Raw genomic sequence first — 19,789 nt, 5'->3', positions numbered from 1 at the left:
AACGCGGACTTCAAAATGACTTGGTTCAGGTCCGGAAAATAATTTTCATTTGCATTTTCTGAAAGACGTATTTAAGGTAATGAACAACTTCGATATATATATGTATGCAAAGTATTACTATGGATGACTTGAGAACTGCTAAGGGGCCCTAAGCCACCAGGAGGCACCCCTTTAAAAATAAAACATTATTCAAACTACTTTGTGTGTTAACTTTTAAATTGGTGCGATTTTAATCATTCCGTGAGTTAAAATGTAACTTTTGAGCAACAAATCAGTACAATTTCCGATCTATCAGGGCGAAACAGATGTGAGGTCACGTAATCAGGATGGTCTTCAGGCTCAACCCCTGGACCCCTCTACATTGTTTGGCCTAAGCCTCAATGGTTTGGTTGAGGAATTGGGAGATAAGCGATCGATCTTTGTGTATTTCTCGTTTAATATATTATGTAAATATATTTTATATTGACATATTTTTATCAAATTGAGAAAGGGGTTTGATAAATTTGATCAAAGCAGGTTGGGGTTTAGGACCACCAGAAGGATATAAGAAGCTCTGCAAGAGCATTTAGAAGGTATTAAGCCTAAATTTCAAGTCTCTCTATTGCCACTTTCTTTTCCAAGAGAGCCTGTAGTAACGTTAGGCCAATACTGCTGCAACCCCCCATCTGAAGGCAAGCGGAGGTGAGGAAGCTAAAAGGTAATCAGTGAACACATTGGGTCGGAGGAATAATGAAAATCATTAAAATCTTAAGTCGCAATACACACATACACAACCAAAGAATACTTGTCATGTAAAAAGTAAATACTTTAATTCCAAAGCATGATGTAAAGACAAAACAAACCTTATTCTAAAACATAACGTCAAAGGCCTGGAGACAAACTCCTCAGTTTGTTGCTCTATTTACACTTCTGTCCTAGCCGTTTCCACCTGATGTGAGGACAACGGTCATAGACTATGGACACTACACAATGTCCCATTGGGCCCATCAAGAAGGGGTCCCGGGAGCCTGTCCCGCTCCCGTTCCCATGGTGATGCTCTGTTTCTCGCTGAGTGTCTTGACCAAGCTTGCCGCAGGGGATTGAAGAACCTTTCGCGAAAGCCTCATTCTGCCGTCAGTCGGATCTCGTCCAAAATACTTGACCTGTGGGACAGGAACAGAAACAACCAATTAAGATTTCCCCATCTTCACTTGATCAGAGCAAGAGGACATGTTTTAAAAGCTGATGCTCACCTGTATCTGTTGTCCAACTTCTAAACCTAGCGCTGAAGGATGTTTGATCTAAAAGAACAGAGTAAAGCTATAAGAATTCAAAAAGAAAAGAAGAGTGGCCAAAGAACCAGACACTCACCCTTTTGTGATCCAGCTGCGAGTTGTGGAGGAGAACAGCGCTCATATTGGGGTACAGTTTCACCATGACTCCGATATCCCTGAAGCAAGGAGAACAGTGACAAGAATTTCCTTCAGATTAAGTGTGACTTGTGTGTTGATGTATTCTTTAGGGGAAAATGGATAGACCTTACCTTATTTCAATGATGGAGGCAGTGTAGACAGCACCAAACTCTAACTGCTGTTCTTGCTAAAGGAAAAAGATCAAACGCACATGAAGACACACGCATGAAGACACACGCACGGATACACATTCATGTTAACACAATAAAATACCTTAGGCGTGACACTAATGTAATATATTGGGATCAATCAGTTACCTTTTTGGTTTCGCGGTTGTGCTTTTTATTCGACCAGTGATATGTATTTTCTTGTAAATAAGTTCTGAAGGCCTTTTGATATAGACTCACATCATCTTTGCAAACATCAGTAATGAAGTCCTGCGCTTCGTTCATGGCCCCCGGCGTTGGAGCAAACACAGAGAAGGTCTCCTCGTCCACTTGGCTTATTGTCACACCTAAAAGGAGACTAGCATGAATCAGCTTCCACTCCTGCGTGTGTGTGTGTTTTGCTCTCTCTCCCTCTAAAGGAGGCCATTCTTTGTACTGAATTTGGTGTTTTAATGCATTGTATCGTGTAATTCCCACTGATGTATGTTTTCCCATAATGTAGATAAAATGATCAACATTGTCTCCATTGTAAGAGTTTGAGGTCACCTGTTTGAGCCTGGAGCCTGCGGAGGTTGTAACCTCCGGGACCAACGAACCGAGACCTTCTGGAAACAGGCACTCGCACGTTCTCTACAAGGAAGAAAGAAACACACTCAAGTATATAACTAAAGAGTGCAGAATACAGGTCCATGGCATTAGCTTCAATGGGAGAAGTGAGTGAAAACTGGAGCAACCACAGTTTTAACAACTACCCTAAACTTACCAATAACAGGGCCGTTCTCCTTCCTGGTGTTCCTGGGTTTCCCTATACTCTTGTTCATGATGGCAAGGATCTCCTTCTTAGCCACTGGAAAACATTTGTATCAAACATATAACTCTCAGTGCTGATACATGCCCTGGCTTACCGTTAAGCGGTGGTGTGAATGAGTGTTTCAACCTGTAGCTTGCTGGATAGCCTCCATGACCAGTTTTAAGGGCAAGCCTGGTATTTTTACATCAGCCTGGAAAAAAAGAGTAATCTCAAAACACACGTCCACTTTTAGGCACGCAAACTGAAAACACAAGCATTACAATGGCATTGCTACTTTCCCAGCCTTTAATCATTTCACCTGTAAGGCAGTGATACCCTTGATTGTTCCAGCCATTTTGAAGTCCATGTCCCCCAGGTAGTCCTCTATTCCCTGTGTGGAAAAACAAACCATAAATCATGTTCTAAATTAAGGAATATAGGGAATATACTACTTATTTTTGAAGGTTACAAAGTGCTGTAACTAAGATTTGAGAGTCATAACAGGAGAGTGTTTAGAGAGCAAGATTTGAAAACTAAACAAAATAACATCTTGTACCTCTCTGCTCCCTTCTCCCCTACGTTTCTCCCCCATTGAGAAGTGCTACATTTCACTCACCTGTGATCGACAGGCAAGATGGATTCCCCGAACAAGTCACAGAAGAGATGCCCTGATTAGTCAGATATGAGAGTAGTCTAAAATCCAAATGGTCTTATACAGAGGAAGACGCAGACAGCGCACTTACAGCTGATGGATGGCGAGCCTATTTGAAACAATCAACTAACAAACAATGGTTCTCAAATCCTACCTCCAGCAACTTCAAATAAAACATTGATCTGAAAGCCTACACACCAGAATGTCAGTGAGTAATCTGTAATCCTGTATCTCATTTGGCTTCTCTGGGCTGGGCTTGGAGATGAGACCAATGGCTACGCCGGCCACAGCAGAGGAGATAGGCACACCTACAACAGAGATCAAACCTCTCTAATGTCATATTGCTCTCCCCGTCTGCTGTTTATTGTGTACTCCTAGAGAAAACCTACTTGCTTGATATGAAAAGTATACAGTAAGGACAGCCCTTAAAGAACAGGTAAAACAAACCAACAACATAAATGTTTCTGCACATGTTCTCTAAGTTAAGTCATCTGAATGTTGTGTTTTGGGATTCATTGTAAATAAAGAAGTTGTGGGCCAAGTACCTGCATCCATAAGCGCAAGACTTCCTCCACAAGCCGAGGCCATAGAAGAGGAACCTGATATAGAGACAGCAGATGATATTGAGTCTCTTTCCTAGTAAGCAAGACAAACACGGGATAGGGTCTAGTGTGATAGGAGGGATTCTGAGACTGCCATGAGCAGCACGCACCGTTGGACTCCAGCACCTCAGCGGTGACTCTGATGGTAAAAGGAAAGTCTTTGGGAATGACTGGTCTTAGAGACTTCTCTGCAAGGGCCCCTGAGTGAAACAAACACGCTTACATTAAAAGGAACTCTGGTCTTCAGAGAGGGTACAGGTATGCCCTGCAGGTTGAATACATGTGAAGCTGAACATATACAAACCATGACCAAGCTCTCTCCGATTTATACCCCCCATCTTGCCTATCTCATTGGTAGCGTATGGCGGGAACTGAAAAGAAGGATATGTGATGTAGGGTCAATAACAGTTATGAAATACAGGACGAAGGTCATTAATACTACAGTAACACAAGTTATTACAGCATTTAAGCTTACTTACTTCATAATGGAGCATAAAGTTCTTGTCTTTTATACCACTGTTGTGACAAAATAAATAGAAGACTTTAATCAATACACACAGATTTGAAAAAGGGTTTTATTAACAGTACAACGGTGCCAAACCTGCTCAGGAGACGAACATATGCAGGCAATCAAAGATTACAGTGTTTTCTTTCAATCTGAATAATCCTGATATTGTCAGCCCTTCAAAGCAGGTTCTTAAAACCACAATTGCATGAATTAAAAACTACCTTAGAGCTGTCGTGATGAGGTCAGCTTTTACAGTGGATTCCAGGGAATCAAACGTTACGCCACAGAGTACCTGTTGATGAATCATATTCATAAACACATATATAGGTCATGTCTGACACCAAACAGGTTTATATGTACAGATAGATTTTCTAGTTGGACAGAACTCCGGTCCAGTAGTGAAATAGCGTTTTGCCTACCTGTGTTTGTCCTCTCTGGAACAAGGCAGAGCCGTGGAGTGGTTTCAACACGTCAACCTCACAGGAGATGTTCCTCAGTGCTGTCAGGTCTCGGCCATCACACCTGGTAGCCAATACACACTTACTGCACAGGCTTCAAACCAACTCGCAGGGCACACTAAGGAGTTCCACCGATCAGTTCGTAACACACATTGCTCACCTCTTATATTCATGAAGCACCAGATTGCGGAAGATGTCTTTGCTCACAGTGTTGAAGCACTCCACGACCTCAAAGAGCTCTGCTTGAGGGTATTTCACTACAATGGTAAAGATAACGAGGCTATAATGTAGTGAAGTATATCTCTGATACACACATACACATTCTGTATTTAGCAAATAAAACGCTTGAAATCAATGGTTCACCTTTCAGTGCTTCCTCTGTTTCAAGTCGTACTTTATTGATTGCATCGTCTCTAGAAATCTAAAATGAAAGAAGTAAGTGATAACGTAAACATGCACAACAACCACCGGTGGCCATGCAGACTGTGAAATAAAGAGCTGGGCAGGCCATTCAGGCTCCATGTTCCTCACACATCTTTCCAAGATTAGGACAAGTGATTTGCAAACAAATTAAAAATGACACACCTTATCATGGGAAGAGTCTTTGAAAACGGAGTAGATTCTATCTGCGGATAACCTGCACAGAGGCAAGATCTAAAGTCATATACAGGACAGGTATTGCGGTATCGGGCCTTGGTCAACATGACTTTTAAAAAAATCAAGGTATTTGATGCAGAAACCACTGCCTTAACTAAAAAGCAGCTGTTCCAGTTGAACATAAGATAGCAGTCACAGAGCATTGTTAGGAATTGCTTTCTAAAATTAGTCTATACATACATACATACTGCACTGCATTGATGTCCTTATTTACTTCGTCAAAATGACAAAAAAAAAAGCAATCATGATGTATGATTGTATATACACGATTGTATATAATTGTTTAACCCAGTCAATTTCATGCACCTATTTGTCATTGAAAAATTGTTTTTCCACACCTATTCTTATGTTGTGTGTGAGAATATCTTTAACACCCAAAGGCTTACTGTCGGGCGTGCTCCACCATGTCTCCTGGGGCAGAGAACATCTTGACGGGGGTGCGCTTCTTGACCTTCTTCTCTCGACACAGCTGCTGGATGGCGTGTATGATCTGCTGGGTGTGTTTCACGCCAACCTTCACCGCGTGGCAGAAATCCTGTTGCAGCACGTTCTCCGCCGATGCCTCCATCATCACTGATATGTAAGAGGGAGTAAGAGTGAGGGAGTGAGAGACAGAGATTTTGTATTTAGACGCAAAAGCAGACAACCGTATTAGCAAAAACCATTAGCAAAGGACCTGCAAAATGTTGCCTTACCAACTTGACTGCTAGGAGCTCCGGCCAGTATGAGATTGAGAGAACTGGAGCCCATCTCCTTCCTAGTAGGGTTGATTAGGAACTCTCCTTCCACCAAACCCACCCGCACCGCACCTGGCATACACACACACACACACTTTTATGATGACCCAGAAAGACTTGATAATAATAGACATCTGTTATTGTTATCTGCCATGTAAATGATAGAGATATTTTCTCTACATTCTAGAGATTATTGTTCCCATTAGATACTTTTAGGATGTACCCTACCCTCTATCACCAAAGATTTCAGTTTAAGGTATTAACAATTTGTGATATTCAGCATTTGGATGCATGACTCACCGATGGGTCCGTTCCAGGGGATGTCTGACATGGCCAGAGCTGCAGAGGCTGTAACAAATAGGAAGGTTTGGCTTTAGCCAAAAACAGCTGGAAGTAATGAGAAAAAATAAACCGAAATATGATCTGGCGTCCGACTCACCTCCATTGATAGCCAATACATCTGGATCATTAACCCCATCAACAGCTAGCAGGTTACACAGAACCTAGAAACACACACACACACACACACACACACACACACACACCATATATATATAAGTACTTCTTAACAACCAGCTTAAAAGAGCATACACTTTAACCAAGGTATAACATAAGGAAAGTAGAAATGTCACTGACCTGGGTGTCGTAGAAATAACCAGCAGGAAACAGAGGTCTGATGGCCCTATCTAAGATACAGAAGATAAATAGCTTAAGACTCTGTCATTTAAATATTTTGCAAAATGGAGTTTGTGATGCAGTGAATGCAAAGCCAAGTTTGCTTAGAACACCTTAGAACATTATTTTCGAATCAAGTGAAACCCTTGAGTAGTTTATTCCAAATACCACAGTTAGCAAAAATGATTTGATATGAATTCTGTTAATCTTTAATGTTTTATCTGTGTTTTATTGACTTAATCGGTTGATGAAAATATTGATTTGCAGTGCTTTGAACATTTTGAGTCGTCAATGAAACATCTGTTTAATGTTCTATTGACCGTTCTTTTTAGTGTTGGAGCGCATTGATTTGGAATTATTAAATGAAGAGGTGTCCTTTTATGGAAACTTACAGTGTGTACACATGTACACACTCAGAATGTTATTAATGCATCAGGAACAATGTATTTCACAATGCTTTGTGAAATAATCTGGATTATCTGGTCGAAGACAATCATCAGCCGGATGTTTCCGTGCAATGCAAAAGCAAAATAAACAGCAGGAGAATATTTTAATTTCAGCTGATAAAGTTGGTAAACCCAATAATATTGCATTCAACTGGCTTTTTCGCAGTACTTTTTTCTTTAATTATTTTTGGTTATTACATTTTCTAAACTTGTTACTCTAGAATTCACATGGGGTCACACTCTAAACAAATCTAAACGTAGGCATGTGACTAAAGGACAGAGCTTTTTCTAAACCAACCTATGAGTCTACTGGTGAGGATCTCGTTGTCCGTGGTGCCTAGCTCTCGTCTCAGGTGGTTGGTGGGGATGCGACCTGCTGCAGCGGCCTTCTGCCTGTAGTCCACCTGTCAGTGACAGCCATGTAGGTTTAGTGATCATCGCTGCACTGCACACTGGAATTATCCCTTAAGGTTCTTAGTTCCTATAAATAGGCACTATATATATATATATGTATATATACACACACACACACACACACACACACACACACACACACATGCATACAAACATATACAATATTATATTATTAACATGTGAGTATATATAATAAAAAGCTATAAAAACTATATTTACTCAGTTCTGTCAAAGAATGTATATAAGTATGAGTAATAACTAATTATATATATATACAGTATATATATATATTTATTATGAATAACCACATATGGATAATATAAATGTCCATATATAAATAAATATTATAAATAAAATACCATGTATATTACAAAACTACAGTCTACTTATCTCCATGTTACAGAGGGTCTTCTAAATTTCTGTATTTTGTGAAGATGTCTTTAAATTTGTTTTTAAACTTATGTTTATGCTTTTCTGTACTTCCACTTATATATGCTGTGCGGCGGACCTTGACGTTGAACTGTCCCCTTAAAGGACAATTCCGGTATTTTGAACATTGAGCCCCCTGTCTGGTTTGTCTAGGATGAAATAGAGTTGTTTTCTTTACAATGGCTGGCTATGGGCATTCACAAACCTGTCCTTAAAACACCCCTAAACGTTCGTTTTCAGAAATGTGAAACTCATCAAGTGGTTAGTGGTGTTCATTGATGTTCCTCATCAAGTATCGTAGCGAAATACAGTTTCTGTCATGTTTTATTTGGCATTTTGTAAATCAGCACTTTGTAAATGAAACGGAAACCGGACCGGAACCGGAAAGGGGGGTGGTTGTAGTCTTTTCACTCAGTTCTCCGTACCAACAGTAGGGCTAGAACCTATGGACATATTAAAGAAAGGACAGCGGACTAAAACATGGCCACCCATTCATTCCTATGAAAACTGCTCAATGGCGCAGATGAACATCAAGGAGAGATTTGCTTCCGCATCATGGGCGCCTAGCCACTCCCTCGTGCATGACGTGCCGGATGCAGAAATATTCTCGTTAACTAGCATTGATAGCATTGTAGGATCATCAGTGAGAGGTCTGAGCGAGCACAGTTGCATTGTTTACCGACAATGGAAGAATAAGTTAATAACCCCCCCGGATGATTCTCTATATGTGATCTTTCAATTACACTCTTCCTGGCATCTGGACAACAATTAGTATTTAACAATTATTATGCCGGGCCGAAACAACATTTAAAATCTCAGCCTTGGCGAAAAATATATACATACACACACACACATATATTATATACACACACACACACACACACACATACATATATATATATATATATATATATATATATCAGTGGAGGCATCTCCAGAGAGGATAGGGAGGAAGATCCTCCTTAACAAAAAATGTAGATTGTCCAGACTACTGTAATGAATTAATGCCCTTAAATATATCTACTTTAATGCCTTTGTTTATGTAATGTTCGTTTCCCTGGGTAAAGGGACATTAGCACCCCCTATTGACAATTACTTCAGGGAGGACGTTACTCCCTCAGCCTCCATTGACTCCCATTAATTTCCCCGAAAGTGTTGGTGGCCGGTGAATAACATGGGGTTCAATGGGAGAGAGTCCTCCTCTGAGTGGGTTTGACTAGATAAGGGATCTGGATCCCGCCTACGTCTAATCACGAATAGGCTTGAACCCTGGCTGTGCTATGAACCAATAAGCAGGAGCCCTGGCTGTGGAGCAGCCCGACAGGAGGGGTTATCCCCTCAAGTCTAGGCTACGAGAACCAATGAACCCGCTCAGTCGTGTGCCTCGTTTCCACCGAGCGGTGCGCTACTGGTCGTTGCAGTACAGTGCGGCTCCTCGCTTATATTGACGAACAGAGCAACCTTTCGGTTGCCTGCGGCCGTGCTGCGGAGCCCGCGGCCAGGCTGCCCGCGGCCGAGATGCGGAGCCCGCGAGGAGTATTGGCTTGATCTATAAATGAAGTCCCTCATTCTTAATTGGCTAACTGGCTAATAACACAATGACCAACATTCTGAAACATACATTAACATCCACATTTGCCTCAAACAATGTTAGGCTTACAGCCCATGTAAATAGTTGTGAAATAATGTTCTTGTTGTTCTTTTAATTGTTTGTTACTCTGACCGTTCTGTTTGATATTGTGGAAAGGATGTTAGTGAATGATTTAGAGCATGATGCATTTTAAATGGCATCACTTTTGGTTTTGTGTCTTCATTTTTCTTAAAACAATTATAGCTGAAAATACACATAGCCAAATTACAACCAATAGCTTCAGTCATTGAGGGCAAAAATAGGACCAATGATAGGCCCAGATTTTATTATTCAGTTTTACAAATCAAGAGTAGGCCTGATTTGACTAATTGGCTTTGCATCCTTTCCTTCTGTCCAAGACATGCTGCCCACCAGCTTTCAAAGTACTGCTGCCACTGGTGGATTTGTATCAATTCACATAATTATCCCTCCCTGCTATTTTGTAGTTCACCAAAACACCCTGAAACAACTTGAGTCTCACATAGTTATGCCACCATACGCCACTAACAGTGCAAGCATGCCAATGGCAACCAAGCGCGCAGTCCTTCCCCCCTCACTTTAAAAACCACCAGCTGCCATTGATATATATACATACATATATACACACACACACACACACACACACACACACACACACACACACACACACACACACACACACACACACACACATTAACTTCAATTTCAATGTCGTGATACTGAGGGATGAATTTAAGGTAAGTTAACAAAACTAATGAAGTTTCTATGAGAGTATGGAAAAGAAGACACAATAAGGAGTTGTGATCGGAGGACTTACAACAAGAGGCATGAACTGAGATGGCGAGGGTTTGGTCTTGCTGACTGCAGTCACCATCACAGATGTGTCTCCCAGCTTGAGAAAGACAAGGGAGTAGGTTATATAAATGTTTCTAGCATGTACTGTTCAAATTCTGTCCAGGGCCCCTCAATGCATGGTAGTGGCCAATAGTGTTGGGTTTTCCTTCTGAGATTAATTTATTAGATATATTGTTTCACCTTCTGCTGACAAATGTACTTATTGCAAGACCTTGGATAAAATCGCTGCCAAATGCCCTAAATGTAAATTTTCTTTCAACTATTCCTCAGATTTACTTACATTCCGGAAGCTACAGATGGATAGACAGCCATTAAGAAAAATAAACAAAACAAGAACTATTACTGGCTGGCTACATAACCCAAGTCTATGTGGGCTACACACATCATATTGCTGGTCCTTATTGGTACACGGACATCGTCAATCCTTCATACCTGGACCACAGCAGCTCCATCAGCGAACCTCGCAAAACGCCCAGTGGAGATCTCCAGTTTTCTAGTCCAACACAAAACGGGAGAGAGAACACCATCAACCTCAACCTGTGGCTGTAAAACTTGATTTCCCCACTATTGTGGATACAAGCAAAAGGAAAACACTGAATTATAGATCAGGTTCCTATCACTCATTTCAATGGACAGCAAGCCCTGAAGCCTAACGAAGCAACCCGAACGAAGTCATTCAATGAACCATTTTGCAAATAGAGAAACTCGCATGCGTTCTGATGTAATGGGACACTGTATGTATGTATGTATGTATGTATGTATGTATGTATGTATGTATGTATGTATGTATGTATGTATGTATGTATGTATGTATCTATCTATGTATCTATGTATCTATGTATCTATGTATGTATGTAAACACGAGCTTAGAGACAATGTCAACTCACTTGTGTCCTAAATCCACTGCCACTTTGCGGATAGTACCATTGCTGTTGTACACACTTTGGTGACACCAGCGGACATTTAAGTTGGTAAAAGACGGCCCCAGCCGTAATAAATACCGCATATCTAAAACCACCACAATGAAACTGCTTGTGCTGTCTTTAGTTTACAACAGTGTGGGTGCATACACGGGGGCTGCCATGATGGACATCACGTGTACGGATATAGGAGATCAGTAAAGCTCCTAATTGGACGGGTGATGTGTAACATCCAAACTATCCCGTGTCATCGACATAATCAGTGAGGAGAAGGAGGAAGATCCTCCTTAACGTTGCTGATAATAAAAAATGTAGATTGCCCAAAATACTGTCATGAATTAATGCCCGTTTTATTGATTAATTCTTTGAAGGAGAAGGAGAGGTGGGCAGCTGAAAGGAGTCGTAGTGAAACAAATGTTGTTTTGGGCCAGCATCCGAGAGGGCTCAGTGCCCTCCGTTAACTTCTCGTGTCCAAGGTTTTTCCTTTTGCTTAACATGAATGACGTTGATGGTTTTTAGGCACTTTGTTGACTTTTTATCACTTAAAGTCGCCGAGGGATGTGTAGACAGACCTCTCGCTTATGATGCTACAATGCTAACAATGCTACACAACGAGAATATTTCTGCATCCGGCACGTCATGCACGAGGGCGTGGCTAGGCGCCCATGATGCGGAAGTAAATCTCTCCTTGATGTTGCCCTGCGCCATTGAGCAGTTTTCATAGGAATGAATGGGCGGCCATGTTTTACGCCTTGTTCACAATACATGCGTTCGTCGACGGATGACCGAGGGTGTGTCTGACATATAGGGGACTACTAGTCTCTGTAGACTCATACTGCAGCCAATCAAATCGCTTCCCGCTACAAAGCCGATATGTGGATATAAATACAAAGGTTGACACAAACAGGTGACTAAAAACAATCCTATCATTCCATATTTCTTTAAAAAATATATATAACGGCCGGATTTTTCCTGCTTCTTCCTGCTTGTTCTTGCAAAATGGATCCAGGAAACGCGTGGAGTGTATTTGCATAACCGCGATCTGATTGGCCGACAAATCCGGCCGTTATATATTTTTAAAGAAATGTGGAATAATAGGATTGTTTTTAGTCACCTGTTGTTTGTGTCCTCTTTTGTATTAATATCCACACATCGGCTTTGTAGAGGTAGGCGATTTGATGAGAGCATTTAAAATCAACATTAAAATGACCAACGTGGTACAAATACAAAGACAAATATAACTGCAAGCGGTGATTAACGGGGTCCAAGCAAAATTAAAAATCAAGAACACACTAGTAATGGAAGATTATATAACATAATTGTCATATTTAAGGAAAGATGTTCCACTTATAAACCTGAACTGCTGCCTAATTCACATGGTCAAAATGTCTATTGATAAGCACACAACATCCAGAAAACTCAAAGCACACATTTCTCAAGTGAATTAAGGGCTTTCTTCAAAGGATATACCTGAAAAATCTTTGAAATTCTGGGGAAATTAAACATTTGTAGTCAGGAACACTAACAGAAGAAACATAAATATGACAGAGTTAATAATGAAGGAAAAATGGTTAACGAAGGAGTTCCCTTTTATGCCATACTGTGTCTTCGCAGCCTGATTATTGGAAACTAATGATGAATGACTGCCTGATGAATTTCAGGTGCTGTTCAATGTTGTGTTTCTTAAATGAGTGGCCATGACAGAATGTAATGTTCAGCTTGTTCATAATGCTCTAATCAGAATTCGAACTCTCAACCTAAGGATCACCCGTACACAGCATTTTCCCGTTGAGCCACTGACATTCCTGAACTGCATGCCTCATTGACATGGTGAAAATGTCGATTGATAAGCACACAACATCAAGAAAACTCCAAGCACATATTTCACAAGAGAATTAACGGCATCTTTAAAAGAGTACAGATCTGAAAATTTGCACTGTTAATGGTATCCACCTAATGATAGCCGTATGGTAGTTATACAATAACAGAATGGTCATATAGGCAAAATGGGTTGAGACTGTGGACGTTTCGCTTTTCTATGAAATTGTGGGAAAAGTAAGCATTTTTAGAGCAGAAGACCAGGGTGAAAAATATGCATCTGATTTAAGAGATTAATATGATGAAAAATGTGTGAGTCCAGGTCAATCTAGTAAGAAGAAATAAGGCTAGTTCATATTTTTTTTTAAATAGCGCCACCTTTGGGTACAGTACCACAATTTGGGTTAATGGGTAGTGGGGGTATTAGTATCCACCTAATAATAGTCGTATGTTTTTTTATACAATAACAAAATGGTCATATATGAAAAATGGGCTTACTGCTCCAACTTTATTGGCCAATATTTCTCAAATGGAACTAAATAAAACAAATTTTGTTTGATGATTTTTGTGAGGCTTGGTTGAATTTTTTGTAGCCTGTGAATCTTTTCATCATGTTTAGCTTTAAGATGAAATCGTGGGAAAAGTAAAGATTTTTTATAAATGCATCTGATTCTAGAGATTAATATTCTGAAAGAATTTTGAGTCCAGGCCAATCTGGTGAGGAGAAATAAGCCTAATTCATGATTTTTTTTACAATAGCGCCACCTTTGGGTGCAGTACCACAAGCTTGGGTTTATGGGTAGTGGGGGTTATTGGTAACCATACCTGAAAATTTCAAGAGTTTTCGACTTACGGTATAGGCTGCAGTATGACTTTTACAGAATTTGAGGGAAAAAAAAGTTACAGAAACAATGGGGTCCCCTAATAAATCTCTTCACGGGAGCAGCCATTTTGTTGAGCGCGTCATCTTCGCGCTAATGTGTTTGGTGTTATTATCCCCCTGTCGCACGGAAGTGCGATTCTGTCGACTAATCAACGGACGGTGTGTGTAGCTCGAACTTGCCGGCCCCCTTTCAAGCATCTCAGTACCCCAACGGAGGAGTACTGCAAGACAAGTACGGCTCAATACGGCTCAGTCTGGGTCACGCCCACTTTTGGCGGTGGGAACGGGATCCGTGCCGCACCTTTGTGAACTGAACCGACCCGCACCCTCCGGTGGAAACGCGCCATTATATTGACGTTTCCGCCGAGTGGTGCGGTTCGGTGAGGCTCGGTTTGCTTATATTAGCGTTTCCACCGCCAAAAGTTGGGCAAGGTAGTCTCAGCGCTGAGACTACATTTTTCGACACTCCTCCGTTGGGTTACCAAGCCGTCTGAAAGGATGGCGAAAACATGGAGCTACACACGGCGTTATTCTGAAATCACTTAAAAAATATCCTGTTTGGTCTGTCCAACTGACATAACAAAACAGGACACAAACAGTGAGGAGGATTGACTTGATCTATAAATGAAGTCCCTAAATCTTAATTGGCTTAACACCATGACCAACATTCTGAATCATCCATTTAATGTCCCATGGCATTCTACTTTATGGATACTTTAATATAGATATTAGTGGGCCCCTAACACAGTATTCAAAGACATTCCCGAAATTCAGCCTTGGAGCAGAATTACAGCCACTACGAGCCAGTCGCACATTGAGCTTTCCCCAAACGTGCCATTTCGGTGTCTGTAGCTTTAATGCAAAAGAGGAGGAGAGAGGCGGGTCAAGGAGGAGTGTAATGGGCTCGCTAGCCAAGCAAGCTAACTATCCACTCAGTTAAACGTTTCCCAAAAAACTCCACAGCGTGTTGAGGATTACTCATGTAGTTTAATGGTCATTTCGTGAAACTGTAAACACAATACAAACATAAGGTAAGTATTAATAAAGCTAAACAGTAAGCATAAAGAAGTAAATCTATAACTCAACACATGGAAAATAAAGATAATTCTTACAGACGTTGCTTTAACAAACAAGAAGATGTAGAACTGCATCTTAATGGAAGAGCTGATCAAGCTGTCGATCCTGCATGCTCTCTATGTGAATAACGTGCTTGTGACTTCCGGTCACCTAACTAGCAGCCCCTCCCTTAGAGCATTCCCTCTTAAAGGTACAGGCACCTATGCCACATACATTACAAAAAACACACTTTCAATGCCAGGGGCAGAACACTCCCCACTTAGGGTCTTACAAGACTCTACATTAATTAACAGAATCAGTCTTAGGAGACAGAAGCAGAACAACTTCTGTAACAGGACGAAAGAACGTCTTCTTGGTTCCACCTTTGACGACTTCCACTTCAACTTTCCGAACCAATCCATCTTCTCCTGGAAAGGTCTTGGTGAGAATGCCCATGGGCCATTCATCTCTCTTTGCTTGACTATCTTTTAAGAGAATGATGTCCCCTTCTTGGAGACAAGGCTTCTTTCCTTGCCACTTGTGACGTAGGGTTTTGAGATATTCACGCCTCCATCTGCTCCAAAAGATGACAGCTAGGCTTTGAACTTGCTTCCATTCCTCTTTGAAGAGAACTGCCTCATCAAAGTGGCCAGGAGGAGGAGGAGGAGTAGAACCTGTTTTGAGGGTCAGGAGCATTGCTGGGGTGAGGATGAGAGGCGACTCCGGATCTGATGACACTGGGATGAGTGGTCTCGCGTTCATGACAGCAGTTACCTCGGACATGAATGTTTTGAGAACTTCATGGGTCAGACGAGATTTCTTTTCTTCCAACAGCATACAATCCAGTATACGGCGAGCGATGCCAATCATACGTTCCCACGCTCCCCCCATGTGGGATGCGTGGGGCGGATTAAACACCCAGGTGCAACTCTGAGTGCTCAGGTACTTTTCCACTTTCTGGAAAGTAGGACTTGTCTTGTCCATCTCCAGCTCTCGGGAAGCGCCGACGAAGTTCGTGCCACAGTCGGACCGAATCTGTTTTGCGGGGCCCCTGATGGCAAAGAACCTTCTCAAAGCGTTGATGAAGCTGCTGGTGCTCATTGCCTCGATCACTTCAATATGAGCTGCCCTTGAACTCATGCATGAGAACATCACAGCCCATCGTTTAGAGTTAGCGTGTCCTCCTCTTGTGCAGCGTGAGACGACTTCCCATGGCCCAAAAACATCAACACCTACGTAGGTGAATGGAGGTGCTACTTGGAGTCGTTCTGCTGGCAGAACGGCCATCTGTTGATGTTCGGTTTTTCCTCGCAGTTTCCTGCAGGTGACGCATCTGTACAGCAGACTGCCGATACAGCGTTTTGCTCCCACCAGCCAGAAACCAGCAGCCCGTATTGCACCTTCAGTAAGATGTCTTCCCCGGTGTTTCACAGCCTCGTGATAGTGACACACCAGCAGAGTCCCCAGATTATACTGGCCAGGGATGATGATGGGGTGTGTTTCATTCATGTTTAAACCTGCTTGTGCTGTGCGTCCTCCTACTCTTAGGAGTTGATCTGGGTCTTGGAGAGGATGCAACTTCCAGAGGCTGCTGGAGGATGGAATGGGGAACCCTTTGGCTATGCACTTCAGCTCTTCTGCATAACAATGGTTCTGAACACTCCTCATGATGCACACTTTAGCTCTCGCCAGCTCTTCCTCTGTAGGACGGCAGATGTGCCACCCTTGGCACTCGCCTTGCACAGGGCGGATGAAGGAGTGTGCTACATGGATCAGGTGTGCAACTGCTGTGACGAGAGTGCTGAACTTAGAGAAGCGTTCAAAGCGTTGAGGATGAACCATACCTATGGCTGCATGAGTGATACTTGTGGTCACCTGAGGACGTACTTCAGAGTCAGAGGAAGGATCGATGAGGTCGTAGCTCTCTTCAGTTTCAGGCGTGGACAAGGATTCACTCTTAAGAAAGTCTGGCCCAGTGAGCCATGTTGTGCTGCGTAGGAGGGCTGGAGTAGCTGTTCTTGTTCCAACGTCGGCTGGATTAAGGTCTGTACGGACGTACTTCCACTGGCCGAGACAGGGTGATTGACGGATACGTTGAACCCTGTTATGCACGAACACATAGAATCTCCTCGACTGGTTGTGGATGTATCCCAAGACAACCTTGCTATCTGTGTAGTATGTGATGTTGTTGAATGTGACATCCATCTCTTCAACTATCAGCTCGGCTATCTCCACAGCAAGTACAGCAGCGCACAACTCTAGTCTTGGGATAGTGAGGTCAGGCTGAGGCGCCAGCTTTGCCTTCCCGAAGACAAAGCCAACCTCGGGTTGGTTTTCGTGGTTCGTCACCTTAATGTAGGCCACAGCTGCGACAGCTTTCACCGATGCATCTGCAAAAACACAGAGTTCTCTTACTTGTGCACCTGCGGTAGAGAGGTACGTGTAAGGACGAGGTATCTGGAGGTCCTGTAAGTCCTGAAGCGACTCTTTCCATCTTGTCCACTCGATCTCCATGTTTTTTGGGAGTGGTGAGTCCCAATCCTCTGCCTGCGTGGTGAGCTCTCTGAGTATCAGCCTTCCATGAACAGAGACCGGTGCAACAAACCCTAGAGGGTCATATAGACTGTTTACGGTTGACAGCACCCCTCTGCGAGTGAATGGCTTTTTGTCGTTTTCAATCTGGAATGTGAAGGTGTCTGCTCGCATGTTCCAAGGTACAGGAAAGGATTGTAGCAAAGCAAATCGTCGATTATCTGACGAGGAACAATCTCTTCGAACCTTTCCAGTCAGGGTTCAGGAATTTCCACTCAACTGAAACTGCTGTTACAAGAGTTGTAAATGACATCCTTCTTGCCTTGGATAAAAATACAAGCTCAATGCTTGTGCTGCTGGACCTGAGTGCTGCGTTCGACACGATCGACCATAGCATTCTTCTTCACCGTCTTGAGCACTATGTTGGTTTCGGGGGTACGGCTCTTGGTTGGCTTGAATCGTACCTCACAGATAGAACCCAATTTGTGCTCCATGAGGGTTCAGAATCAAAACACTGCAAACTACGCTTTGGCTTACCACAAGGGTCGGTCCTTGGCCCATTACTTTTTGCAATCTATATGCTTCCCTTGGGCGACGTTATCCGCAGCTTCGGAATTAGTTTCCACTGCTACGCGGATGACACCCAGCTCTTCATTCCAGTGGATTCAGGGAACTCGCCCCAGATCCAGAGGGTTGAGTCCTGTCTAGCTGCGGTGAGGGGCTGGATGTCACAAAACTTCCTCCAGCTTAACACTGGGAAGACAGAGCTGATAATTATCGGCTCGAAGCGGGATCGGAGAGAGTTTGAGGATGTCACACTGTGGTTGGATGAACTCGCCATCCTACAGAGTGCATCAGTCAAGAATCTTGGGGTCCTGTTCGACCCTCAACTGTGCTTCAACCAACATGTTAGAAGCATAACTAGAATTGCCTTTTTCCATCTGAGAAACATTGCAAGAATCAGACCAATGTTATCTGCAGCGGATGCAGAGACACTGATTCATGCATTTGTTTCATCAAGACTGGATTATTGCAATGCACTGTTCTCGGGACTACCAAAATCTACCACAAAAAGTCTACAGCTTGTACAGAATGCTGCAGCTAGACTGCTGACCAGAACGAGAAGGTTTGATCATATCACACCTATTCCCGCCTCTCTGCACTGGCTACCAATAACTTTCAGATCGGACTTTAAGGTGCTACTGCTAACCTATAAAGCCGTGCATGGATCTTCTCCATCCTACCTGAAGGACCTGATCATTCCTTCATTCCTGATCATAGTCCTTCTCGGTCCCTCCGGTCTTCGGGAGCTGGCCTTCTTTCACTGCCGAAGGTTAAAAAGAAATCGGCCGGACAGAGAGCGTTTGCCTATCGAGCCCCCTTCCTATGGAATAGGCTGCCACAAGTGATCAGGGAAGCTGACTCTGTGGAGCTATTCAAAGGAAAGCTCAAAACGCACCTCTACGATCTTGCATTTGGAACATAGGATTGTGAAAACGATTGTGAAAATGCGAAGTGAAGACCACTCTGGTTGTTTGTGTTTTGTTAATGCAGTATACATTCCCGCTATGTACTGTTCCGTTCTAATTCACTATTCTGTCTGTTCTAGCATGTTGCGGTGACTGGACTGGATGCCTGGACTCTCCTCATGGTCAACCGGCCAGCACCACATCACCATTTTTGTGCATGTATTTACCTGTATGTCAATTATGGCACCCATTGCACTCCTTACCATCCCTGGAAGAAGGATCCCCCACTATGCGTTTCTTCTCAAGATTTCTTCCTTGCTAATTTCAAGGTAGTTTTTTCTTGCCCTTGTGGGGGCTTGGGTAAAGGGGGGTGTCATAAATATTTGACTTGTTAAGCCCTTTGAGACTGTAATGGTGATTAAGGGCTATACAAATAAAATTGAATTGAATTGAAGACAATCCAAGACTACGTTGGACTGGCAGGTCATCGACAAAGAGATCCAAGTTGTTGACGTCTTTGGAGCGATCTTGAGGTGGGAATGCGTGAATGACTGCTGGTCGATTTGATGCAATCTTGTGCAACCTGAGGTTAGAGGCTGAAAGCATCTTCTGTGTTCTTCCAAGAACGCTGATGGCCTCTTCCTCAGTAGCGAACGACTTCAAAGCATCGTCAACATAGAACTCACGTTCAATGAGTCTTCTTGCGTCACTGCCATACTCT

At 42.6% G+C, this 19,789-nt stretch overlaps 1 protein-coding gene across 1 annotated transcript; it reads right to left on the bottom strand.

Annotated features, from left to right (window-relative positions):
- Positions 1 to 872: 872 nt before the first annotated feature.
- pnpt1 (polyribonucleotide nucleotidyltransferase 1) lies at positions 873 to 11,462 on the bottom strand. The gene is made up of 28 exons (XM_079730267.1): positions 11,278 to 11,462; positions 10,823 to 10,883; positions 10,353 to 10,427; positions 7,382 to 7,487; positions 6,599 to 6,648; positions 6,402 to 6,465; positions 6,263 to 6,310; positions 5,921 to 6,034; positions 5,612 to 5,798; positions 5,154 to 5,205; positions 4,932 to 4,989; positions 4,729 to 4,825; positions 4,530 to 4,632; positions 4,332 to 4,402; positions 4,082 to 4,118; positions 3,907 to 3,973; positions 3,713 to 3,802; positions 3,546 to 3,599; positions 3,199 to 3,308; positions 2,668 to 2,739; positions 2,496 to 2,559; positions 2,322 to 2,405; positions 2,105 to 2,188; positions 1,799 to 1,905; positions 1,523 to 1,578; positions 1,351 to 1,429; positions 1,233 to 1,280; positions 873 to 1,142 (listed from the first exon to the last, which is right to left on the bottom strand). The coding sequence occupies exons 1-28, from the start codon at positions 11,394 to 11,396 to the stop codon at positions 987 to 989; spliced, it is 2,313 nt and encodes a 770-aa protein (XP_079586393.1). The 5' UTR covers positions 11,397 to 11,462; the 3' UTR covers positions 873 to 986.
- Between the last annotated feature and the right edge of the window lie 8,327 nt (positions 11,463 to 19,789).

The sequence above is a fragment of the Pollachius pollachius genome (assembly GCF_949987615.1).
Source record: "Pollachius pollachius genome assembly, chromosome: 2".
Taxonomy (NCBI): domain Eukaryota; kingdom Metazoa; phylum Chordata; class Actinopteri; order Gadiformes; family Gadidae; genus Pollachius; species Pollachius pollachius.
Note: the sequence above shows the minus strand (reverse complement) of the source record. Positions and strands in the feature narration are given on the sequence as shown.

Coding starts and splice junctions, on each gene's coding strand:
- pnpt1 (XM_079730267.1), bottom strand. CDS start 11,396: ATGCGGTATTTATTACGGCTGGGGCCGTCTTTTACCAACTTAAATGTC. Junction 4,633..4,728: donor GTGCTTCATGAATATAAGAG/GTGAGCAATGTG, acceptor ATTGGCTACCAG/GTGTGATGGCCGAGACCTGA. Junction 2,560..2,667: donor AGGGTATCACTGCCTTACAG/GTGAAATGATTA, acceptor CTTTTTTTCCAG/GCTGATGTAAAAATACCAGG.